This window comes from Sander lucioperca, chromosome 9, assembly GCF_008315115.2.
Source record: "Sander lucioperca isolate FBNREF2018 chromosome 9, SLUC_FBN_1.2, whole genome shotgun sequence".
NCBI lineage: Eukaryota > Metazoa > Chordata > Actinopteri > Perciformes > Percidae > Sander > Sander lucioperca.
In genome coordinates this window covers 2,557,547-2,582,025 of record NC_050181.1, presented here as the reverse complement: position 1 = coordinate 2,582,025, position 24,479 = coordinate 2,557,547, and the positions used below count along the sequence as shown (strand labels likewise).

At 41.1% G+C, this 24,479-nt stretch overlaps 3 protein-coding genes across 9 annotated transcripts; 1 reads left to right on the top strand and 2 right to left on the bottom strand.

Annotated features, from left to right (window-relative positions):
- Nucleotides 1-234: 234 nt before the first annotated feature.
- Nucleotides 235-9,341, bottom strand: LOC116045733 (importin-13-like). 3 transcript variants are annotated; one of them, XM_031293590.2, is made up of 22 exons: nt 9,249-9,323; nt 8,664-8,790; nt 7,906-8,031; nt 7,066-7,706; nt 6,846-6,986; nt 6,567-6,708; nt 6,245-6,411; nt 5,906-6,026; nt 5,556-5,703; nt 5,157-5,338; nt 4,703-4,729; nt 4,442-4,576; nt 3,450-3,596; nt 3,120-3,200; nt 2,753-2,890; nt 2,568-2,664; nt 2,436-2,488; nt 2,283-2,349; nt 1,902-1,960; nt 1,695-1,784; nt 1,365-1,546; nt 235-700 (listed from the first exon to the last, which is right to left on the bottom strand). In XM_031293590.2, coding segments are annotated over exons 1-22 (2,967 nt in total). In that variant the 5' UTR covers nt 9,251-9,323; the 3' UTR covers nt 235-606. The 3 variants fall into 3 exon arrangements, with proteins under 3 accessions (XP_031149450.1, XP_031149442.1, XP_031149457.1); XM_031293582.2 differs by having other exon boundaries at nt 607-700; nt 9,245-9,341; XM_031293597.2 differs by lacking the exon at nt 9,249-9,323 and adding an exon at nt 8,936-9,125 and having other exon boundaries at nt 607-700.
- A 1-nt stretch (nt 9,342) lies between these two features.
- On the top strand, nt 9,343-16,878 carry LOC116045779 (mucin-5AC-like). 3 transcript variants are annotated; one of them, XM_036005312.1, is made up of 6 exons: nt 9,370-9,587; nt 10,353-10,433; nt 10,561-10,649; nt 13,294-13,605; nt 13,700-13,866; nt 16,270-16,878. In XM_036005312.1, exons 3-6 carry the CDS (start codon nt 10,616-10,618, stop codon nt 16,312-16,314), a joined length of 558 nt encoding a protein of 185 aa, XP_035861205.1. In that variant the 5' UTR covers nt 9,370-9,587; nt 10,353-10,433; nt 10,561-10,615; the 3' UTR covers nt 16,315-16,878. The 3 variants fall into 3 exon arrangements, with proteins under 3 accessions (XP_035861204.1, XP_031149490.1, XP_035861205.1); XM_036005311.1 differs by having other exon boundaries at nt 9,343-9,587; nt 10,353-10,649; XM_031293630.2 differs by having other exon boundaries at nt 9,343-9,587; nt 10,353-10,649; nt 13,282-13,605.
- A 538-nt stretch (nt 16,879-17,416) lies between these two features.
- mgst3a (microsomal glutathione S-transferase 3a) lies at nt 17,417-21,350 on the bottom strand. Of its 3 annotated transcripts, XR_004898330.1 has the most exons (7): nt 20,313-20,492; nt 19,797-19,922; nt 19,548-19,621; nt 19,360-19,417; nt 19,095-19,167; nt 18,640-18,985; nt 17,417-18,105 (listed from the first exon to the last, which is right to left on the bottom strand). XR_004898330.1 is itself a non-coding variant. In XM_031293635.2 (6 exons), exons 2-6 carry the CDS (start codon nt 19,911-19,913, stop codon nt 18,849-18,851), a joined length of 459 nt encoding a protein of 152 aa, XP_031149495.1. In that variant the 5' UTR covers nt 19,914-19,922; nt 21,257-21,350; the 3' UTR covers nt 17,500-18,848. The 3 variants fall into 3 exon arrangements, 2 of the variants coding, with proteins under 2 accessions (XP_031149495.1, XP_031149494.1); XM_031293635.2 differs by lacking the exon at nt 20,313-20,492 and adding an exon at nt 21,257-21,350 and having other exon boundaries at nt 17,500-18,985; XM_031293634.2 differs by having other exon boundaries at nt 17,500-18,985.
- Between the last annotated feature and the right edge of the window lie 3,129 nt (nt 21,351-24,479).

Genomic DNA, 24,479 nt, shown 5'->3' with positions numbered 1-24,479 from the left:
GTAACGACGTCGCATTTTTTTAAAAGGCTCTCCTTTGTAACAAGAAGAAGAAGCCTGATTGTGTGTGTGTGTGTGTGTGTGTGTGTGTGTGTGTGTGTGTGTGTGTGTGTGTGTGTGTGTGTGTGTGTGTTTTTTGGGGGGGATTTCTATATTTTGATAATGTGTGAATATGATCTACAGTACAAGCAGTACACAAGAGAAGAGAAACAATAAATAGGTGAACACACAGTTTCGCATACAGCTGCAAAGAATGAACTGTTTATTGGCGTTTTGTCAGTTTGTCAGAAGGAGTGGAAGTTTGGATCCATGGCTGGAGATCAGTAAAAGGCATTGTGACACTTTTTTCTTTTTATCCTGCTTGGGAAGTTACAAAGCTATTTTATCAAGAACGTTGCACAGAGGTCCAGTCATCCTAATAACAGTCCACTTAATCTGTGTTTTTGCTTTGGTTCAGTCAAAGTATTACAGTATGGTTTTTGTTGTCCGATGCCACTTGAACAGTCCTATTTGGCACCATTTATCATTGAAACAAATTCAGATTCTGGGTTTTCTTTTGTAACTTTCTCTTTCTCTTGAACTTTCTTTTAAACTCAGAGTGCTAGCAGCTCAATAATCTGAGTATCCAGACCCCTGCAGGCCCCGACAGAGCAGAGAAAACTCCTTCACAATTTCTTTAACACGACGTTTGTTGGTTTGCTCCCTGGAAGAAAGAAAAAAAGATGTATGAATTTTGTCGAAACATGTCACTTTATTGCACTGTATGTTTGTGTCTCTTTGGCACAAATCTGTCATCCAAGTTTATGATTTGTGTTATTTTTTTTTTTCTTGCAGTTCTGTTTTCACTCTACTATTGCACAGAAAATGTGGTTTGCAAAATATTTAATGCAACTGCAGACTGAGAGACTTCTGCTCTCAATATCCCCTATCATGTTCCTACTGTAATGAAGAGAAATGTGTTTCTGTTGTGTTGACTCATTCATTGTGTGTGAATGTACAAACGTACAGGCCAATTTAAAGTGGCCAATTTACCTAATTAATCAAACCTGCATGTCTTTGGACTGTGGGAAGAAGCCGGAGCACACGGGCAAAAACCAATGCTAAGGAGAACATGCAAACTCCACACAGAAAGGCCCAAGACGGCCGCTGGCTTCCAACCCAGAATCCCTTTTGCTGCGAGGCGACCCAATGAATTTATGATTTGATAAAGTTTGTTTGTCATTTTTCTCTCTTGAATGATTTTTCTTACAGTATTTTCTTTTTAGACACCTGCATGGAATTTAGTTTTTTAATGAATGAAGAGATTTGAGTACTTAACACCTTTTGAAACAAAAACCGTTCAGGTGTAACAGGTAGATAATGATCACCTCAGAAGCTGCTGACTGAAGGTGTGTTTCTGCTCTGTGGAGACCTGGGCAGAGGGGAACCCTGGGGTCTGAAGTGTTTCTTTCAGCCACTGGGACAGCAGAGCTGGACAGTGTCTGTTTAGACTCAACAACACCTCCGAGAAGTGATCCGTCAGACTGCGAGGTGACTCGCCCCCAACCGCCTGACACAGAAATAAAAGCATACGCTTCCATTAGAAGACAGTTTGGTAGTTACGGTTTTAAATAAGACTAAACATCAGGGATAAAGTGACTTCACACGGTACTACTGATAAATATTTCATATCTAGTTGTGTCTCATGACTGGTTCACCTGGAGTATGGTCTCTGTCAGAAGCTTTCCATCTCTGTGCAACACTTCACCAAGCGAGGGCATGTCTTTGCAACGAGGCAACAGCTCTGTCTGCAAGGGACAGGGCAAAAATCACAAGAATCTATGAGCCCATGAGTTGAAATGAGATTTAAAAAAAAAAAACAACTAGCTTACAATTAAAACTTGCACATTTCTGCCTCAACTTACAAAGAATAGAGTGGCTGCTTTAACTGTGGGTGTCTCTGGGAACTTCAGTGATAGAATCCCTGGAGAAAACAGAGGATAAAAAGATTTTTTTCCACACGAAAAAACCGCTTCGGCAGGGAAGGCTGTGTCTTGATTTTAAACAGTAATGTGTAAAAAAAAAAAGAAAGAAAAAATGAGCTAAGTCAAATTTCAGATTGCATTGAATCAAACTTATACAACAGGGGTCAGGGGTCAAATTATCCTCTACAATGAATTTGAATCAGTTTTGATACCATTTTTTAATTTTTAATTTACTGTTCTTAACGTGCAAAAAAACATTAGATATTGAGTCATATTCGTGAGAATGACCTGTATACAGTACAAGTATGCAGTGATACTCACCGCTGTAAAACAGCCCCTTAACATCCAGCTGGTCAGACAGGAACATATCAGGCTTCCTTTTAAGAATCTAAATGAACACAAAGTGATTAAGTTTTCTGTGTGCTGCAAATGTACATAACAATGGACAACAATGGACAAGAATATTCAACCCACCTGAGCATGAAGGTGCATAAATGATTCTGCAATATCAGGATGATCCCGTGGACCTGTAAAATAAATATAAGATAAGACCAGAAAAACATATGTCTAAAAAGTAAATAGGAATTAAGTGCAGGTGTTTATTACCTTGCTGAAATATAGTGAGTGTGGCAGAAGTCAACACCTCAATAAGGTTTTTGATGTTAGAGATGTGGTGTTCCTCTCCGGCAAATATGTGAACCATCTTAAAAAAAAAAGAACATGTTAAAGAGTCTGAATTGCAGTTTGGAGGGATAATGCTTTTATACACATTTTGATCTGTGGGGGCGTACCTGCCGTGCCAGGTCCAGAGCTGAGGCTTGTGGGAAGGCGCTATAGATCTGCCCCAGCATCTCACTCAGCTGAGCCACCATAGGCCCGAAATCATGTAGGAGGGTTCGAACTGACTTCTCAAATACCCCGCACACTGCCTGGAGAGGGAAAGGGAGAGAGCTGTGAGTCAGTAAGCGCACACATAGATAAATCATACAGGCACAGACACACTAGACACACAAGACATACACAAGACATACACAAGACACACAAAATCAGGTTTTTTCTTCTGTTACAAAGGAGAGCCTTTTAAAAAATGTGACGTTGTTACATCAACATCATACACACACATATTTATGCAAGCAGTAAAAAAAAAACTACTCTTACCTCTACTACCTCTGAGTCATCAAGCCACTTGCTGAGGACGGTTTGGATCAACGTGAACACTTGCTGTAGCACAACAACAACCTAAAAACAAAATTTGAATATAAATGAGATATAGTATTTAAAAAAAGTATGTTTGGTTCAATTTAGCATATTTAAATATTTTGCATGTTCCGAAATTTAGATGCAGAAGGCCCATTCTGAGGATTGATGAATAAACCACTGTTTGACTGGTGTTTAAGGAAACAGTTACGGTAATTTGATAATATTCAGACACAGTAGCTGATATGATATATACCGGTATATACTGTATATTTCTATGGCTAAACTCACTGGATTCTGCGTGATCTGTGAGGGAGTGAGTCTTGGGCTGGATGCTCCCTCTGAGCTGTCTGCTTGTCTGTTGATGTCCAGAGTGGTAAAGAGACTGGACAGCATCCCCAGGATGTGGATAATAGACTGTTTGTTAGTAGGGTCAGGCTGTAAAGGGAGACAAGGATGGGTTTGATATGTAGCCTTGTGAAAGCAGTCACAACTGAAGTAAAGATATTGTCAAAGGTGACAGCGGTTGTGAGAGCAGAGTGCAATTTATAAGTTGTTAGTGTAAAAGTTGTGTCAAATGCTGCAATAAAAAGTGTCCAGTAGTATCTGAGTCTCTGTCAACAGACATCTCAGACCTCCTTACTGACTGTCACCCTGGATAAGTGTCACTCAGCTCATTAAAATGTATTTTATCTGCACTCTGATAACTATGCACTGCATTATGTTGAAGTGTACTTTTTGACTATATTTATAATTGAAGGAATATTTCAATGTACTTATTTTGATCATTACTGCTTACTAGTAGAGTGTTATTAACTATCAATATTTATTTTAAGTATATATCAAATCTACTTACAGTATACTACATTGTATGACTCGGCAGGCCCAACTTTATTATGAACCTAAATTGATATGCAGGCTGGGACTACAACTACTGTAACATTACTTTCAAAAGATACTGCAACAAACATAAATTTCTTAAAGCAATCAATCAAATATACCCATTAATAGTGTATGAAAATGAAATTGTACCTTTAAGCTTTTGTAACCATAATGTAAACTGGCTTTTTTTTTTTCAAATACCCTAACTTTCAGTAAAATACAGTATTAATATGTTTTTAAATACAGCACCAAAATAATAAAGTGCTTCTAATGTACTCATTACTTAAAGTATAATATAGTGTACTTGCTTTATTCAATTTGTACTTAGGCACAACCACCTCTAGTACAATATATTTATTTATTAGTTTGTGTTTTAATTTGTGGATTTTCTTTGGATGTACCTCCTGCTGGGCCAGTGTATCCAGCTGCTGGACGTGAGGGCTGATAAGAGAGTGAAGTCTGCCCAGAACCTCCTCTATCGGCAGGGCGGACAGGAGGAAACCCAGAGCCTGCATCAACCACATGCACTGGCTGCTCTGCACACAGACACACAAAAACACACACAGCACACATTATACATGATGTCCTCAGAGATACGCTTTGGTGCACTTGTGTTCACAGAATAGAGAAGAACTGGTGAACGTTGAAGGCTGTTTACTCACCTTATGGATTTCTTTTACCAGTACATCCTGCAGAGGAACACAAGTGTTAAAGGGAACATTTTCAGAAACATACTTATTTTGGGTCTCTACTAAAACATGTTTACATGCTTAATGTTCAAAAAATAAATTATTATTCTCATGCTATCTGTTTAAATGTACATGTATTCACCCTCTGTCTGAAGCGCTCCGTTTTAGCGCCTGTCTCTTTAAGCCCTCCCTACCGAAAAAGCCTGGTCTGTTCTGATTGGTCAGTGTGTCTGCACTGTTATTGCAACAGGGGAATGACTGTAAAAGCACTGTATCGTCATGTTCTTCTACCTATATATTATATACAGTAGCATAGTACATCACAACCGTACAGAATTTTTTTTTTCTTTTTTTTTAACAATATGTGACCTTTAATACAAAGACAGTAATCGCCCCGATGTTTAAAAAAAAAGGCTGTGTGTCAGACCTGTGACACGGTCAGGACGTCCTGAGCGTAGGGGCCGAGGTCATGTCTACACTCCCTGCAGATCCTCTTTAGAGTGGATACACTGGACACAGACAGTTCTGACTTCACAAGGCCCTGAAGCACCATTGGTAATATGCCACCCAACATCACGGGGTGATCAGCCAGCCACTCAGCCAGGGATCCTGGCCAACAGGAGTAATTCAGTAAGGGGGTACATGTCATGGATAGTGAGTATAAATGGTTTTGAGTGCAGACCAGAAGACAACATTTACATCTATGGCCATAAATAATTCTGGTTGTATTTTGTAAAATTCTGCTTTATTGTAAAACATTAAACAAAACAAAGTCATGAGACTATATTAATAGGGACACAATAGGAAACAGGTGTCTGTTATGTACCTATTGTGTACATGACGGTGTCAGCCAGCATAACGTTGCTAATGTTGATTCTGGGGATGAGACCAATAAGACCAGGGATAACGTCAGAGTAGTTCACATCTATTGTCTCAGCTATGGACTGGAAGCCAAATAACAGGGCCTCTGTGTCCTGAAGAGGAGAAAAAAAATGTGTTAGGTCAAGAGAGGAGAAGAGAAAACACAATCAGGAGGTAGTAGGAATACAGAGTTACACACAGTAAGAAAGAGAATCTAGAAAAAAAAATCTGCTTTGTAAAATACTGTGCAGGTAAAACTTTACAGAGATAGTAGATGTACATGGAATGAAAATCAGTGATTAATGATGACATTACCTGCCATACTGCTGACTGTTGGGGGTCCATCAGCTGTCTGCCCAGCCTGTCATAGAGGTTACTGAGCAGCTCTGCCCCCAGCATTTCATACACATACATCAGAGTGTCGGAAATGTCCACTCTGAAATGCAAAAGAGACGTGGAAACATATTTGGAGATATATATAGCTACCATCTTAAGCCCCGCTGGCAGAAATGTCTCGACAGCTATTGGCTGGATTGCCATGAAACGTGGTACAGACATGTACGTTTTGTCCACTCAAATCCAAAGACTTTCTTTCTTGTGAGAAACAAGATCAAATCCAGTTTTAGAGCTCCTTAAACACCACCTGTGTCTTACCTGTAAATTCTGAACTGCTCCTTGTCATCAGAAGACCAGGATGCATACTCCTCCTGGGAGGGATAGTGGGATTTATGTAGTAGCACGTCCACCAGTTGGAAGTAAACCGGCCTGTAGACCTGCAGGTAAACTGCCTGCTTCTCCTCCTCAAATGACAAGATGTCATCCTGAACATAGAAGACAAAGACAAAAATAGAAAGAACGCTTGGTGATTTAATGCATTAATGCAGTTACATGAGTAGAATATTTAACAGAAAAGAAGAAGACAAAACATTTAATGTAAAAAATATATATATTTATCTCATTCATTTATGATTTTTACCTGCAGAGTGTACCAGAAGGTGAGTGTCAGGGAGCTGGTGGTCTCACTGACTGGGTAGTGCCCAGGGATGCCAGTACAAAAAAGAATCATGTTAACCAAAGCCAGATATTCTTGCCAGTGTTCCACCTGTTCCAACAAAACCCTGTCATACACAAACACATTGTTCCAAATTAAGAAATGAAAGCCATTCACTAAGGCCCGGTTATAGGATGGCGGTGTGTGTGTGTGTGTGTGTGTGTGTGTGTGTGTGTGTGTGTGTGTGTGTCCCTTTATGTGTACCTGGAGTGTGTTTCCCCCATAGCAACAGCAATGCGACAGATACCGTGTGAGGTTTCCATGTCCCCATCCTGAGCCGCTGTCTTCAGCTGGTCATGGAGACCCAGCACCAGAGGCATCAAGTTTACCAGAGCCTCAATGTACCTGCACACACATGTTCTGGTTCACACACCTGGAAATAGACTGTGACCTGAATGAATTTATGATGCAGTGTGCTTATCACCTCTGGCTGTCAGGCTGTGAGATTGCATTGACTATCGTCTCCACAGCCGTGTCGAACAGCTCTGCGTTGGACAGTGCAGTGAAACAGTCCTGGACCAGTTCATGACTCTCCCCTAACGGCACATCCAGCCCCACCCAGCTGGACAGGCAGCGGAGCACCTTCTCTTTCACCTGGATCGAGGAGTCCTGGCTTTGGAGCAGCTGACGCAGCATGGGACACACCACCGCCCACTCCCCAGCCAGGGCCTCCCTCAGCAGGCAACGACGAGCGTGAGCCAGCCGGCTGCTCTGAAACTCCTCTGGAAGTACAGTGAGAAGCTCCAGCAGTGCGAGGCAGTGTGCATGAGGGTCCTGGGTGGCCTCTGCACCAGAGCCGCCTTCAGAGTCAGGCTTCTGCGGTTGGAAGGCCCTCACCATGTCTGCCACCGGCTGGGACCAAGCCTGTGGAATCAAGTTAAGAGCCATAGAAGCCAGGGCTACACACAGCCTGGTTAGCACCAGTTTGGGCCCAGAGGAGAAGTGTAGGATGTGGGAGAGGAGCTGCATCTTTAGGCTCTCATGCCGGTCTGTGGGGAGGTCGCTCCAGTGACGGGAGATCTTGGTGTGGAGGGTGCTGGCGCCAAAAAACTGAACTTCTGGGAGCTGCAAAGCAACAGACTCACATTATACTGTAACAGATGCTGTCGACATATACACAATATTTATGTTTTGCAGCTCTAATCAGCACTGACATCCAACCAGTCTTTCTTAACTGCATTATGCCTAATGTTCTTGCATAATGCAATAGTTGCAAATGTTGACGGTGCAGTTGTAAAGATGTCTGAGCAGAAGCACAACAGACCTTGTCCGGGCCAAGCAGGGCCCAGCAGAACTGCCATGCCTGTGCAGAGGCCTGGGCTTGGGTCAGCCATTTCTGGGCCACATTCTTATGCTCCATGTCTGGGTCAAAGTACAGCTGGTAGAGAGCCTGGAGGAAGAGAGAAGAACCAATACAAAGGGAACACTTGAACAAAATGTAATTTGGTAATAACTGATAAGGATAGTGCTGATGATGCGGCATATTTGGTAAAAATCATAATAACAATCAGTACCCCTTATATTTCCTGACAGAGGAGGTATAGTAATGACAATAAATGCATCTTGTGTAACAGGTTGTTAATTGAATTGTTGAGTTGCACTGACAACAAGCATGAATAATAATGCATGCTGGATGTCTAATTGTTTGAATGGAATAAAATAAATGTGTTGTCATAGCAACAAATCCAAGGCACATGGTGTAAGTTATTATTAGGACAGCATATGTTTATAGCTGGTATCATGTTACAAAATGTCCAGTTTGTCTAATCTCCCAGTGTTGAACGACAATTAAACACCCCCCATTTTCTATTTGATCAACTTTGTTTTAGCCTATTACTTGAGTTATTCTATCAAATAAAATATCCATCTATGAGACGATGATGCTGCAGCTCCTCTTTTTGACAAACATATGTATTCAAATTAGTTTTCGTGTTCTGAATGGTGTTCCAGAAGCTCCATCTGTGGCCATAGTTCAATAAACAATCATCCGGTGAAGTGGCTGATTATTGACGAGTAACTTACCGACTCCACATTCTCCATCGTTAACTCCAACTCCGCCGGGCTGACTCCCGGATTGGCTGGAGGCTCCATCTGGCGCAACGTAAAGTTGTCTCCCCGTTGTCGTTGAAAACCCCTCAGAAATGAAAGCCTGATCGGCAAAAAAATAAGTTATTAAAACGAGACGCTGTCCTCTAAAGTGTGTCAAAGCACGCTGACAGAGGACGCAGCGGGTCATTCAGCTGTCCATACAGTACACATGTGGGCAGTGCGCTCAGGCATGACGACACACTGACCTCTGTGGGGGCTGAAAAGTTGTTCTCACATTACCACCAGCAAACACTGACACCTATTCACCTAGCACCGTTAATGTCTAGAAACTACTATTGCCGCCAAGCCTATACAGTAAACATGAATACAGTAACAGTTGCTACAGCTATAACAGGCGCTACAACAGGCGCTCCTGGCGCAGACAACTGCGTCTCTGACGCACTGACATCTGATTGGAGCAGCGGAGCAACAGCGACTGCAAACTGTCGGAGGAATAGATGCAGAGATGAGTGACACTGGCAGGAAAAGGAAAGAGCTGTAGAGTAGCCTAAAACATCAATTTGCAGTGAAATCGGTGACGCGTTTTGCTCTTTAGAATAAAGCACGTGCAGCCTTTTCTGCTCCCACCGCCGCCCGCATATGCAGCCTGCCGTGCAGCCCCACCCCTGCCTCTCTTCTGCCCGACTCCCTCAGGATATTTTTAGCGCTGATGATGTGCCCTGTCAAATCACGTAACGGAAACAACCTCAGAGCTAAAGAAGCAGAGCCGCTGTAGAGAGCCCGCTCTGATCCGTTTTTATTGTGATCTGCAGGGGAAGGCCGCGAAGGAGATGACATCTGAAATAAATTTGGCGTTTTGCGTGTTGGTGGTGCTTACCGGCTCTTTGCAGACAAGAGGTAGGTGGCATCCTTGGTGTGTGTGTGTCTTTGTGTTCTATGTGGACGGATTTCACATCCTGCTGACGCGAGTTGGAGCCGTTATCGATTCCTCACATGATGCTCTCGACAGCCTACTGATTTTATAGTAAGTTCATGCAGAGCTGCAGGCTGTAACCTTGCATTTTATCATTATGTCCAGTTATTTTATTAACTTCTTATAGTCCGCTTAGCACCTCAGCAGATCATTTTGATTTCCTTTGTTCAAGAAGGTGGGCGTTTCTTGGTAACTCTTTTTTTACTATGATTTGTGTCCACCAGGCTCCTATTTATTTATTTATTTATTTGAAGTTTTAATATAGGCCTACTTAATTTAGACTTCTCATTGTATCTCATGTTTTAATTAACAGAATGTAATGCAGGACAGCACCAAAATATATAACAGTCAAACACATGATTAAGAATTAAAATTGCTAACGCTGCTAAGGAAGACTGAAATGTGTTAGCCGATTAATTGATTAGTCAAAGACAGAAAATTAATCATCAACTATTTTGATAATAGATTAATCGGATGAGTCATTTGCAAGCAAAAATATATGCAATAATAGGCAATTAATCATTTTGAGTACTTTTTTCAGGAAACATGCCAAACTTCTCTTCAGTTATTTTAGTCTTCTATTATTGTATCTTTTGGTTTTGGACTGTTGGTCTGACTAAAAGACAGAAAAAATGTTATAGATGAATACATTTTCATCACTTTAGTATGATTTATTTTTTATTTCATAGGTCAGAGCAGTGCTTTGCCTCCTGTCCTCACCCTGGCTGCCCTCCCGAATCATGCTGGAAGCTCAGCATCTTCTGACTTGACAGAGGATCCAGGCAATGAGGTCTCACAGCAGACACATAATCCCGCAGGCGGGGATGAAACCTCAACTCAAACCACCACCATTACCAAGACAGAAGGGACAGTCCTTTCAGACACTGCGACAAATGCAGTCTATAAAACACACTTGTTGACCGCAAGCTCTGCAGTGGCTACATCTGAACACATGAATGTACCTGTCGTCATGACTTCACCTTCAGGTAACCAGAAAACCTGCATGCACTGTGTTTGTGCTTCTTTCTATAGGCTTTTAACTTAGAGACATAGAAATTATGGTCATCATTGTGTCCATAATTCTATAATTGTGCATCTATAATTTTCCAGTCCAGTCTGTCTACTTTGTCCAGATTCTTAAAATAAATCATCCCACACATTAAAAGCGGCCTGTTTGCAAACACAGAATCAGCTCCACTGCCAGCAGCGTTCCAGGAACATATTCCTCCTGACCCCCACATGACTGCATTGAGATTGAGAATGTGTGTTGCAACCTCATCTTAGAGCTTCCCTTTTATAGATCAGATAAATATAACCCTCTCCGCTGATGCCGTGTTGCCTCTTTGAACAGCCCATAAACAACAAACATTATGACATATCGCCATCCAGATCACACCCTTGCCCCCTTTTTAGCTGCTGTCGTCACTTCCCTGTAGAGTAATGTCTAAGTTGTCACTTGGCAAAAGCTGCTGTTGGGAGTTTCTCACTTCAAAAGCTAAACATTACATCAAGTCTATATCCACGACGTTCCCCTTCCGGGATTGCTTTTTTGTGTTGTAATTTTAAACTCCGGTCGATTTATGAGGACTATGGTTAACTGTTCCTCAGATCTCTGCAGGGTAAATCCAGACAGCTAGCTAGACTATCTGTCCAATCTGAGTTTTCTGTTGCACGACTAAAACAACCTTTGATCGTACACGTTCCACCAAAACAAGTTCCCTCCCGAGGCTATTTTGCAGCGGCACCGTGGCTCTGTCCGGCGCTTAGCACCACCCAAGACGATTTTGATTGGTTTAAAGAAATCACAATAAACCAGGGCACGTTTTTCTCCCATCCCGGAATGCTGTGTAGACTAGCCAGACCCTCCTCCGCAGCGCTGTGGAGGAAGGTCTGGCAATGCAAGTTTATTACGTCACTTATTACTTTCATGGCTCTGTGACTTGATGCAGAATATGCACAAGGATAATACTATTATGGTCTCTGACTCTCAGCTTATAAACAATTCTTTACCATTATATTTTGCCCACAGGAGCACTAATGACTGGCTGCCCCGTCACTCTATCCTACATGTAAACAGTAGTCTGACTGTAATTATACAGCGTACAAAGTTCGTTGAACACACTCCTTTCCCAGCACCCTCCCGTTGTCAGCATGAGCTGTCAAATGAGATGTAAACAGCCACATGTCAGGTGGAGTAAGAATATACTCATATTGAAAGAGGGAAAATCCAGTACGCTTGGTGTGTTTATCTTATATTCAGCAGTTTCACAGAGAAAACATCAAAATAATAAAGCAGTGACTGAAAAATATAAAATATAAACTCCTGTAAATTATAATGCAACAGAACAGTTCTGTAACAAATACTGGATTTGTAAAAACCTTTAACTGTATTCACTATGACTGAAACTAACCTTTTTTTGTTATTATCGATTAATCCACTCATTTTCTCAGTTATATGGTTAATCAATTGGTCTGTTCAATGTAAAGTTCCCCAAACCCATACTTGCGTTTTCAAATGTCTTGTTTTGTCAGTTTACTGACATAAAAGAGTAAAAAATAATAATAATATTCACATTCGACAAGCTAGAACCAGAAAAGTATTGCCATTTTTGCTTGAAAAACATCTTAAACAATTGATCGTTTATCAAAATTGTTGCCAATACATTTTCTGTCAAACTTTATCTCGTTTTGGATTTTCTGATGTTAAATCAATCAACACCACAATCATTTAATGTATGTCTTAGTTCCCCTGTAATATAGGAGCCATTCATAAATTACCACGCTTAGCGGTGGCAGGAAATATGACCCACAGGAGCATTTTCCGTCCTTATAGCTAAACGTTACGGAAGCAGGTTTTAAATACGTTGGTGTGAATGTTGTGAAACTCCCACCATAATTACTACAGCCACTAGAGGACGGTAAATATAAATATGGGTCGTACTGTTGCTTGTATAAACTAGTCTCGCTTTGCCGGACTTACCTCCACAGTGCTGCGGAGGAGGGTCTGGGAGCCGTCTCAATTTACCCTGCAGAGATCTGAGGAGCAGTTAACCATAGCCCTGATAAATCAACCGGAGTTTAAAATTCCGACACAAAGAAAGCAGAGGAGATCCGACCGAAAAGAGTGACATCCGGCAGAATTTCCGGCGCTACCGGAGCAATCCCGGAAGTGGAACGTCGTGGATATAGACTAGCATAAACTGATTTAGGAAGGACAGACAGACTTAAAGCTGAGATTTTGGCCCATTGTTGCCCTCACCACATTTATGTGGATACCTGTTGTTTATCTGAATCAGCCATTTCAAAACTAGAAAGATGCAGTAGTGGGCAAAGTGTGACATTCACCACCACCATTAGAATGCTGTCATTTGATGCATGAAAATACAGTGTGTAAACCAGGTAACATTGTGCTTAACAGGGTTTCTTGGCATTATCATGTAGGATAGGGGGGACATGACAACAAAAACATTACATATAGCAGCTTTAATGTCAGTGGGAGGGATCCATTATCATGAGCAGGTTGGTGTAGAGTTACCTCTGGCTGCCGTGTGTATAGTTTGTTTCCTTTGAAGAATTATCTGTACTGTTGTTTGAATTGATACAGCATTGCCTTCACATCCCCACTTTCAGCTGCCACAGATAGCCTTTCTTCTGCGCCGACTGTACAGAGCACCACACCTCCGCAGCACATTGCAACCACAGATGGCAGAGCCATTCTGACCACAGATCCCTTCACAACCTTTTCATCTCAGTCAACCCACACAGTGCAGGATACAAACTCCACAGCCCACGCCTCCATCATCCAGCCACAGTCTGAATCACTAACCACAGCCACCGCACAACCGACAACCACAGGACGCCCTTTGACCTCAGCGCCACGCCAGGGTCCTGCTGGGCCAACGCACCGGGAGGTCCCGTCTGAGCTTAATATTGGAGATGAAGGTATGGTGATGAGTGTATTGTATTGTACTTTATTGTTTCATTCTAAAAATGTGTTCAGTGTTTTATTATGATTATCCATTTTTGTGTTATTTAGAACTCAAGGGGCCCCGCTACCGTTCAAGCTCCCCTTTAGACCCCCTGCTGGCTGGTCTGCTGTCAGTGTTCATCGTCACCACTGCTATCGTCTTCGTCATCCTCTTCCTCAAGTTCCGCCAGCGAACAAATCACCCAGAGTTCCATCGGCTGCAGGATCTACCCATGGTAAGATACATATGTCAATTACAATGCAGTAAGGTTGTGACTAAAGGGGCACTCCAGTGATTTTTTTAATTCAGTTTACTACTCAGCCTGGGAAAACAGTTGTATAATCTCTGCTGTGGCTCTAATGGCAAGCTCCCACTATAAGACTTTAGACCTGATTTTCAACTTGCCAATAGTTTTTAGAGCTCCCTGACAAAAGCCCCAGATCAGAGGCAAATCGCCGTTGGCTCGGCGCTCGGGTGTCGGCACTCAAGGGCGATGTATACCGTTCAAAAACGCAAGACGAGAGGCTTGCCAGTCCCTCGCAGACACATTTCAGATATCTAACATGCTCATTATCTGGAGCTGTCAGGGACTCTGCCAGGGAGCTACTACCAATAAGAGCGCAAGATACAGGCTGAGGGGAAATAAGGGGGAGGGGTCACCTGTAACTTGCCTGAAGGTTGTTGTTGCACCAAGAAAAAAACGGTCTAAAACAGTTAAGACCTGTGGAAACAGGTTATTTTGTGAACTTTCTTTTACTTCTTTGTTTTATCGCTGCAAATCAGCCACCAACAACTTGGAGTGCATGTTTTTGGCATAGGCTACATCCAAAAAAACGTTTCTTGCGCATGGTATTACATCATGTCTCGTGTCACTTTTCGCATGTTTTTGAGACAAAATGTTGTTTGGAACCTAGACACTGGGATTCCTTCTAGTGAAAGATCTCATAGTGTGTGAGCCCCTGTCGCAGGTCAGTCAAGTAGTGTGAAAACAAGACAGAAATTTGTGTAGTGTGACCTTGGAAGTCAAGGAACGGAGCTGTCTTAAAGAAGCAGTGTGTAAGATTTAGTGGCATCTAGCGGTAAGGTTGCAGATTGCAACCAACTAAATACCCTTTCCCTCAGCCCTCCCTTTCCAAACGTGTAGGAGAACCTACGGTGGCCTTTAGGTAACGTAAAAACCTGAAAGGCCCTCTGGAGAGCGAGTGTTTGGTTTGTCCGTTCTGGGCTACTGTAGAAACATGGCGGGCTCCGTGGAAAACAGGCTCATTCTAAGTTAACAAAAACACAACGATTCTTAGTTTCAGGTGATTATACACTAATGAAAACATAATAATGAATATTATATTACATTTCCCACATAAATTCATACTTCATATTCACACTTCTCCTTTAAGTCGAGGAAAATAACTTTAAAGCCTAAACTGAGATAACCCTGATGACATCATCAGGGGGATGATGTTGTCAGGGTTATCTCAATTTAGGCTTTAGAGTTCAGATTTTTAACAGAAAGTATATGTTACAAACTGGGGGTGTAAAGTTTGAAACAAACGTTTACCAGGGCCACGTTCAGCCCGGACAAAATATAGCAACATGTTTTTTTTAAACTGAAACAGGGGTGCGTTGAACACCCTGTTGTGTGTTCAAGCGCTCTGCCTTTTTATTACGAGTTTACATACAAGTCTCTGCTGATTGGGTATCACCTGTGACACAGCTAAAAACGAGACACACCCACCAAACGAGAGAAAGCATATCTCAAAGCCGTTGCACACTGTTCCAAAACAGTTCAACACAGAAACCGTAGCAAAACGTTGCACACCATTTTGAGATTAAACGTGCCCCAGGCAAGGAGGGTCGAAGGAACTACACTATCCAGGTGTTGTATGGGAAATGTAGGATCTAGTGGTTTTGGAGGTTGACCCATACAGTACTATAAATTAAAAGTCAGGATATCGCAGCCTCTGTGGTACCATTTTCTTTCTGTCTCTCTAACTCATGGGTCTCAAACTCACGGCCCGGGGGACAATTGAGGCCCGCAGGATGATATTTTGTGGCCCCCCTACTTGACATCAAAGTTTAGTTTCAGTGCAGCCCGCGCGTTGTTCTGAAACGCACCTTTTTGCTGAGTCGTTGCGTGTGCCGCGCTTGCCACACTTTTATTTTTTTTATCACTTACGGGCTACCATAGCTAGTCTAGTGACAGCTTCCTGCGGCATTTGATGTCAACGGTTGTCAAGCTAGCCAACCGTGAAGTATCGAGCACAGGGGCACCCCTACATGTCTCATATGCACAGAGAAAGTTGCGGTGTACAAGGAATATGACATCAGACGTCATTACTCAACTAGACATGCTGAGGAGTATACAAAATACCAGGGAGATGAGAGAAAGAACCGGGTCTTAAAAAATGTCTATTGAGGCAACAAGATTTATTTATGAAAGCAAACAAAGAATACTTTTGTTGAATACTTGATGCGGCCCAGCCTGACCCACACTCTACCTTGAGCGGCCCCCAGGTAAATTGAGTTTGAGACCCCTGCTCTAACTCCTTATACAGAACCCCTTGTAATCCTGTATCAGCATTTTCATATTTGCAAACTCTTTCTTAACTAGTCTAAATCTGGTTTTAATCATCTTCTCCAGGATGATTTGATGGAGGACACGCCACTCTCCAGATACACCTACTAATGGAAGCCTCCTGTCACCCCCTTCCACTACTTAGAGAACAGAAGCAAAGCAGACACCAAAGGAAGACCAGTGTGGATCTGAAGAAAAGCCTTTGCCTGGATGCAGCTGCATCTCTGCAGATGAGTTTGGGGTCAGTGATAACAAATATGTATCTGCGGTTCCATGAGACGGATCCATAAAGTCTCTTAATTAGGAGGTTTCAGAACTACTTTTTTCCACATTCCCGGAGACTTTCAGTCCAGTGGAAACTCTTTGAGTAAATAGTGCCTCTGCACCACGGATGTATTATATTGAGCTGCACAAAAACACAACGATTCTTAGTTTCAGGTGATTATACACTAATGAAAACATAATAATGAATATTACATTTCCCCCCTAAATTCGACACACTTCTCCTTTAAGTCGAGGAAAATAACCCCCTGATGATGTCATCAGGGGTTATCTCAGTTTAGGCTTTAGAGTTCAGATTTTTAACAGAAAGCATATGTTACAAACTGGGGGTGTAAAGTTTGAAACAAACGTTTACCAGGGCCACGTTCAGCCCGGACAAAATATAACATCTTTTTTTTAAACTGAAACAGGGGTGAGTTGAACACCCTGTTGTGTGTGCAAGCGCTCTGCCTTTTTATTACGAGTTCTGCACCATGGACGTATTATATTGAGCTGCACCTCTGACTGACTCCCTATGTATGCACAGCACTTTAATGTGGCATGAATGGCCGCATTGCCCCCTAGGGGACATCTGAGGTAATGTGGATCAAGGTTGCATGAAGTCCTCCGATGTAATTAATTAACAACCTCAGGTTATCCAGTGAGAAATAAGAGAGTGAGAGAGAAATGGGAGAGTCGCCAACATGCCCAAAAAATGATTAAGGAATATAAATTATGATCCTGGTGACCAAATATAAGTGAAGTGCACTTTCAAACTAAATTGCCAGGTTGCACGTGTTGTCTTAAAACTGAGGTCTTGCAGAAAATCCACACAAAAATCAGAAGTGACTTTACAATTCAAAAGCCATATCTTACACACTAAATAGCATTCAATTATTCAAATTTACCAAGTTACCCCAAATTATATGCGGAAAATATTTATTGTTGCAGCCTTTTTAATGTGCAGTTACACGTGTTATTGAACTTTTATCATTATGGTCTGATGCTGGTATATAAAACTAGAATAAGGTTATGCTGTTTTCAATGACAAATGTTTACTCCACCAAAGCACACAGAGAAGAGACCTCGCTACACTAAACACTTTAATATGAGCAAATTGTAAAGATAAAACACACTATTATTGTTAAATGTGTTGTAAAATACATATTTATAAAGATTGTATTTGTTTCTGCACAAGGTGGTTGTTCAAATGCTTTAAGTGGAGACTGAGAAGAGGCACAACAGAGTTTCCAAAGTTGAGATTGTTGTTACTTGTATTAGCTGGAGTATCCTGCAAATGTACTGGAACTTAGCTGTTGTATCACAGTTTGTACCTAGTGTGTTATGAGTTACTTTGCTGTTAAGTGCCACCAGTGATGTAAGTAAGGTTTATTTATATAGCACCTTTCAGATACAAAATCACAACGTGCTTAACGTTAAAAACAACTACACTATAAATGTATGTAAATGTATGGTAGTATGCCATTGAAATGTAGACTGTAAGAATGTACTGATATTAGGATTTCCTGTTTGATAATAAAACAGAAACCACAATATACTGTTGCATACTGTACAATATATTACAGCTATAGGATGTGGGTGAGTTCTAAAGCATTATGCTGTGTCATTGTTACCAGTGTGGCATTTTATTTGGCAGTTGGATTTGAGCCCAACGCCTCTGCAGAGATATAAATCCACCCACCAAAACAATTCATGTGGACTTTGATCAATTACTCTGCTTAGAAAAAGAAAGCCCCTCCCTTAAACACACACAAATGTTAACAAAACCTCACATTTATTTAAAACCCATTCAATTCCCAACAAAAAAAGCACAATATAATTCATAACCAATGTATATTTAATATTGTCAGTATGACTAGTCAAAACCCTGTTTTTTAGTATGAGAAACATCTAAAAAATATCTCTATAAAAAGATAATTATAATCATTTTACTGGACAACAGCAACATTTTTGACTAGCCATGTTAAGTTCTTCATTAATGTGCAAAATTTGATTTTTCTCAGCTAAGCAAATACAAAGTCCATCCAACAAGTTCAATTTCCCTCTGAAATGTCCCTATTTTATAACACAGTCTTAATTTTTCTATTGCAAAAATATGAAAGATATTTCATGACAAGTGGCCAGCTAGTTTCAAATTTCCAAATCAGGGTGCAGTTGAAAATGCTATCAAGACAAATGCATGTTGTGAGAGCGCCGACCAATGAATACATCCCATCCATTATCATAAATGAGGAATTTCTCTTTCTGGAGAACAGTTATATTGGTCAGAGGTTACACATGTTGCAATGTATATGGGTTATGAAGAGTGGCTTTTATTATAAGGTGAATGACTGAGTGAGTCCATCCTGAAGACTTCGTCCTTACTAGCAACAGTTTCCACCACAGAAGGGGGTCCGTGGTCGCTTCCAACCAAGCAGGGTGCAGCCGCAGCAGGCGGTGGACAGCATCAACCCGAGAAAAGCCACGTTCCCAAACGCTCCCCACCTTCGTTTTTTAGGATCTAATTGAGATTTGTAGTATTAATAATAATAATATCACCTTCCTACCCTGCTTTGTTACAAAAGCAGAAAATAAAAAAATAAAACATGGACTGCCCAACATTTTCTTACCTCCTGTGGAGTACCCATGAGCATACACCTCTCTGCTTACAATCCATACAGCTCCAAGTCCACTGGCAAGACGCTGTGGTAACCAGACACACACACACACACAAGCAAATGTAAAACACTCATTTATTATGACAGGATTCTATAAGAAGAGTATACATTCTTCCACAATCCCTACATATCCTATCAGTTAAAAAATGATGTGTTTTAATTGCTAAAGATTGTATATGCAGTATGTGTTGGCGCTACAGCAGTATAATAAACTTACAGGAGCATGTGCACCACCAACTGCCAGGCAAAAAAGAAAAGCGGGGTAGAACTCCAGGCTGGTGAGAGGTGATAACAGCATGTTAACTTTCACCTCTTTTCCCATTGTTACCATGAATCATGAAAGTGTGGTGCAATATCAGTAGTGGGTGCAAAAGTAGCATTGCTCATATTTCTGCTCATACGCACGTGTTTTGGTGTGCACGCTGGATGCAGTTGAAAATGTTTCCAGTTTCTGGGTCGTCACTGTACATCTTGGGATACTGCAAGACAAGTGTATTTGTATAAGCAATTAAAAGTGCTTTACACGAGCCACAAGAAGACACTGCCCAAGCATGAAGCTAAACTTGTTGTGCTGCTGTTTAAATGGGTGGGTGCAGCTCTCAAACAATATGAATGGAAAGCGTGGACTATATCCTGCTACGGTATTTTGCTCACCTGTACATTGTACTTCTTTCGGGCTTTGCCAACTTTAATGGCCAGATGTCCAATCATCACCATACTGGCAACGCCAGTCAACACCACATATCCATATTCTTTGGAAAGCACAACCATCCTGGCAAACTTGAAAGAGGAAACAAACTGGATTAGATTCCTAATTCCAAATAAAAAGTGCATATATATTGTGTTATTGTTTCAGCTTTTGAAAAATGTTGATAGTAATGCCTCTTACATTTTTATTTTAGCCTAACTTTTTTTCATTTTTGTTCTAGTTAAGAAAATAGAGGAGTTATATTTCGGGCACAAAATGCTTCCTTGCCCTCTTTATCAAACAAATGCTTTATAAATCTGTCAAAACAGGAGAAAAGAGGCTGTAAAACCAAGCGGAGAGCAAGGACGCCTTACAAAGGAAAGGTCAAATGAGGATCCCACACCAGCGACGCCATTAATGTTAGAAAAACAAGTTTAAGGAAACACAAAAAAAAAAATCACTCACAAAATATATGCGTTTACCTTAAAGATGTAGTGTACGAGGTTGACAGCTGTAACGCTCAGATGAAAACACAGTGACTGACTAACCGACCCCAATGAAGTTTCCAGCTCAAATGTATCCGTGTGCGTAGAGGCTTACGTAACGCACACACACAGTGAGGGCGTGGTGGCCGCCTGTACTAGTGTACTACAGAATGTCTGTCTTTTGGGAAATTAATACTCGATACTTTTTATAGCTAATATGCTAATATGTGCTAAATGTTATTGGAACATCCGGTTTCACTTGTCTAAAATGTAGTTACTCAGCCTGAGTGATACAATGCTCCACAGAAACATTTCCTCCAAAAATCAGTTCCACTTCGCTGACATGCGCCCTAGACCATGGATGTACTAAGAGAACTCTAGCTAGACCATAGACGCAGATAAAGCTACGATGCTATACGTACGCGCGTTACCTTGGTAACCAGCAACAATAGGTGATTTCTTTAACTGTCTATGGTGATTTCCCTACGAGAATTGTCCCAGGGGCGTTGTTCGCTTACCGTCTGAAAAGACCTTAGCTATGATATAGCTAGCTAGCGTTAATCACAACATATCACGGACTGAAGTGAGCTAACATTGTTGCTTTTATATAAAAGATCAAGTCAAGATGGAAATATGCACGTTATTCGTTTGTCATATTCCAATTTAAATACATTTGTGTCAATTCATGTTCACAATAAAATAGGCCCTTCTGGGCTCACTGTTTACCGGGCGGTTGCTATGGAGCGCAGCGCAGGTAACGTTAACGTTAGCCTTCACTAGCAGCTGAGCTAGCACAGGCTACAGTATTTCTTTTGCTTGAAGCTAAAGAAAGGCACACAATAACACAAACGAACCCACCGATCGAGACAGCAGTAAAAGAGCAATTCCCGTTTTCTGCGAGGTAAAATTGCTGTTGTTGTGTGTACAGATGAACGGCTTACCTCCGTGGCACCAGTTATCAATCTGTTAGTCTAACGTTTTTTTCTCAGATGAGGAGGGACAAAATTCGAATCATAGCGGTTGTTATATCATGGCTATGAACCAATCAGATTGCTTGATTTTAGCTTTAATATTTACTTTTTTAAATCAACTAGAGCTTTAGTTGCTAGTTACTTTAAATAAAAAATATTTTACACACACAACATTATCAAAAGAACAAGATTAAACACCCAATATATAAAATTGTTTAAATTAGCTCCACCTTCTGCAGCTATGCTAGCCATAGACAGTATGCTAGCCTGACATCGTCATACTCAGATTCTAGGAACTTCCCGACCTCGAATGTTGTGGGCGGGGCTAAGTTCGGCTGCCATCCAGACTACAATGCAACTCTCTCACATAAATGCAATAATAATAATGATAACAATAACAATAATAATAATAATAATAATAATAATAATAATAATAATAATAATAATAATAATAATAATACAATTATATAATAGCCTATATACAGTAATTGTATACAACTTACAGCGGCATTTGTCTGCATTATGAGTACTTTTGCTGGTATTTGCTGGTATTTGCTGGTACTTTTGCTGGTACATTTTAAGTATCAAAACAAGTAGTAGTAGTAGTACAATACTACTTGTGTGCAATTTTCAGTACAGGACTTTCACTTGCAAAGAAGAAAATCTAAAATTGCTGCTACAAATTTGAATGTATTATATGGACTGATCTCTATTCTTTGCTATTATTGCAAATGGTTTTGCCTCATCAGGTTTTACACATTCATTCAGATGAATTTAGGGGGTGATGATAACTGTCAACTCACAGACTTCGAAACACCTGTGACAAGGGGGTTACAAGTGGACACTGCTTAATTTTTAGACCATCTTCATCTCTACATCAGAGGGGCACCGATAAAAGCGTGCAGGAACTGAACACCGACTGCAACTTTTCAGCTGGGCATCCTGCTAACCAGTGTACAGGCGTCAGGGGGTGAGCTGGGGGGCCTCTGTGCCTGCATCGGTTTCCAATGGGATGTTGTGAGCTGTGGTGTCCTTTTGTCGAGACTTGGATGGTCCCAAGTCAAAAAGGTTGGGAACCCGTGCTCTAAAGTACAGTTTCTCTACCAAGGAGAAGCAGTGGTTTCCCTTCCACAAAACCACCAGACATTGTTTTTACAATGGAAAAAAATATACACATAATGTATCTTTTAAGACAAGTTGCAAGAAAGGTTGGCTTTGGAGAGGATGTGATAACATTATGGGTGGTCACCTCTTCCTTATTTGATTCTTCCATAACCTGAGGTAAAGAAAGCCCAACAAAGGATTTTCTTTCTCAGGAAACTCAAACAAGCCAGTCTCCCCTCTCAGCTGCTGGTCAACTTTTATCGTAGCACAATAGAAAGCATCCTCTGTCAGTGTGCCACAGTGTGGTATACCAGCTGCACAGCAGAGAACAAAAAGGACATGGCCCGGGTGGTGAAAACGGCACAGAGGTTTGTAGGAGCAGTGCTCCCAGACCTAGATGCTGTGTATGCTGGCCGCCTACAGAAGAAAGCCACTAGCATCAGCATGGACACAACACACCCAGGAACACATCCCGCACCCATTACCATCTGGAAAGAGATAGCCTACAGAACCATCAAAACCCGGACTAACAGACTGAGGAACAACTGGGGGGCATTTCATAGTGGGGGGTCTGGGTGTCCTCCCCCAGGGAAGTTTTGAGCATCATCGACTTCATTTCCTGCATTCTGACACACTTTTATGCACCAATTTGCGGTGGAAATACCTTTATTTTGCCTATGTGAAGAAGAAAAACACAGATGACAATTCAAAATATATCAAAATTACAATGCAAAGTATGTTATGTGTCATTGAGCATTTTTAAGTGGGTATATGGAAATCCTGGAGCTTTCTTAGTGGGTATACTGCGTATACATGCGTATCACGTAGACTACACCACTGCCTGTATGAAAAAGCACTTTAAGGAGTCGTTAAGACTAGAAAAGTGCTATATAAATCCAGACCATTTGCATATTATATTATATTTTGCCATGTCACTTAAACAGAAATTTGGTGCTCTAGTGATGGTGTCTTTTTTTGTCTTTGTCTGACCTATAACATGCCAACACTTGTTGGAAGTACAGTAGATCAACCCACATGTTAGTGGTTATAACAAAAGCAGGTTTCATGAACACAGATTAACCATAGAGATAAATATGGAGGTCAAGTCGGTGCAACTAGTAAAACATGACTGACTACGCTAAGGGGATTACTAAAGACAAACAGTATGTTCAGTTTTTCCTTTACATTTTGCTAATGTAGCATGACAGTGGAAAAAAATGCTTAGGCAAAGAGAGGAAGTTATGAGAGTGCAGATGAAGATATGCCAGAGTTTATGGTTTACTGAAGAGAAAACATGTAGCCTGTATATTGAAGAGATAAAACTGGTTGTACTGACTGCCTGTTAGAATCATCTTCTACCAAGTCTGACATTATCATATGGTTCCAACTCCTCAATGAAGCTATATGATTTTTAGTAAAATATTTAAGTCTAATACTTCATGTTGTTATGACAGCACCATTTCATCAAGTGGAAATATTCTAGATGTCTTGTGCACCATTTTATACACATTTGCCAAAAATTCATATTTGGTATCTTTGGCAACTTTGGGATCTCCTCCAGAATTTTAAATAAAAGCTTTTTGGGTTTGGACAATGTTTCTCTGAACAGCATGAGTTATGAATGAACCACTGCTTGTTTAGAGGATAAAGAATACATTGGTGCTTTATTTGCCATCAAAAATAATAAAGTCGATACATTTGGATAGTCCTAAGTATGGGTCTTGGGTAATTACCAGTCAAGCTGCAAACCACGCTTTAAAAAAAGAAAGTGTGTAAGACGATTGCTGCATGGCAGCTGCTCACTGTGTAAAACATTACCAAGTATTCGCCACTAGATGTCCTTATAAAGTCACTGAATATCCTTGACAGAAACAGTTGTGCAGATTAGTTCAGTCCACAGGATGGAAAGTGTGAAAAGGCCTTAGGTTATCATGCCTATAGGCCTCCTGCTCTATTTTTGACACCGGGGAATTCATACAGGGAAAATGTTCAACTTAATTTTGTGGATGTGTGCGAGAGAGAATAAGAGTGATTGTAAAGCAGGTTGTTGACTGTCGACTTGGGGTAGATTCTTTCACGGACTGTCTGC

Bases quoted from the DNA above. Each gene is read 5' to 3' on its own strand.
- LOC116045779 (XM_031293630.2), top strand. From the start codon at position 9,521: ATGACATCTGAAATAAATTTGGCGTTTTGCGTGTTGGTGGTGCTTACC. The intron at 9,588-10,352 runs GTAGGTGGCATC...TTTATTTCATAG, and splicing joins CGGCTCTTTGCAGACAAGAG to GTCAGAGCAGTGCTTTGCCT. The intron at 13,867-16,269 runs GTAAGATACATA...CATCTTCTCCAG, and splicing joins GGCTGCAGGATCTACCCATG to GATGATTTGATGGAGGACAC.
- mgst3a (XM_031293635.2), bottom strand. From the start codon at position 19,913: ATGGTTGTGCTTTCCAAAGAATATGGATATGTGGTGTTGACTGGCGTT. The intron at 19,168-19,359 runs GTAAGTTTATTA...TGGTTACCACAG, and splicing joins TTGGTGGTGCACATGCTCCT to CGTCTTGCCAGTGGACTTGG. The intron at 18,986-19,094 runs GTAAGAAAATGT...AATCTCAATTAG, and splicing joins TCATGGGTACTCCACAGGAG to ATCCTAAAAAACGAAGGTGG.
- LOC116045733 (XM_031293582.2), bottom strand. The intron at 3,597-4,441 runs GTACATCCAAAG...CTCCCTTTACAG, and splicing joins ATACACTGGCCCAGCAGGAG to CCTGACCCTACTAACAAACA. The intron at 2,891-3,119 runs GTAAGAGTAGTT...TTCCCTCTCCAG, and splicing joins ATGACTCAGAGGTAGTAGAG to GCAGTGTGCGGGGTATTTGA.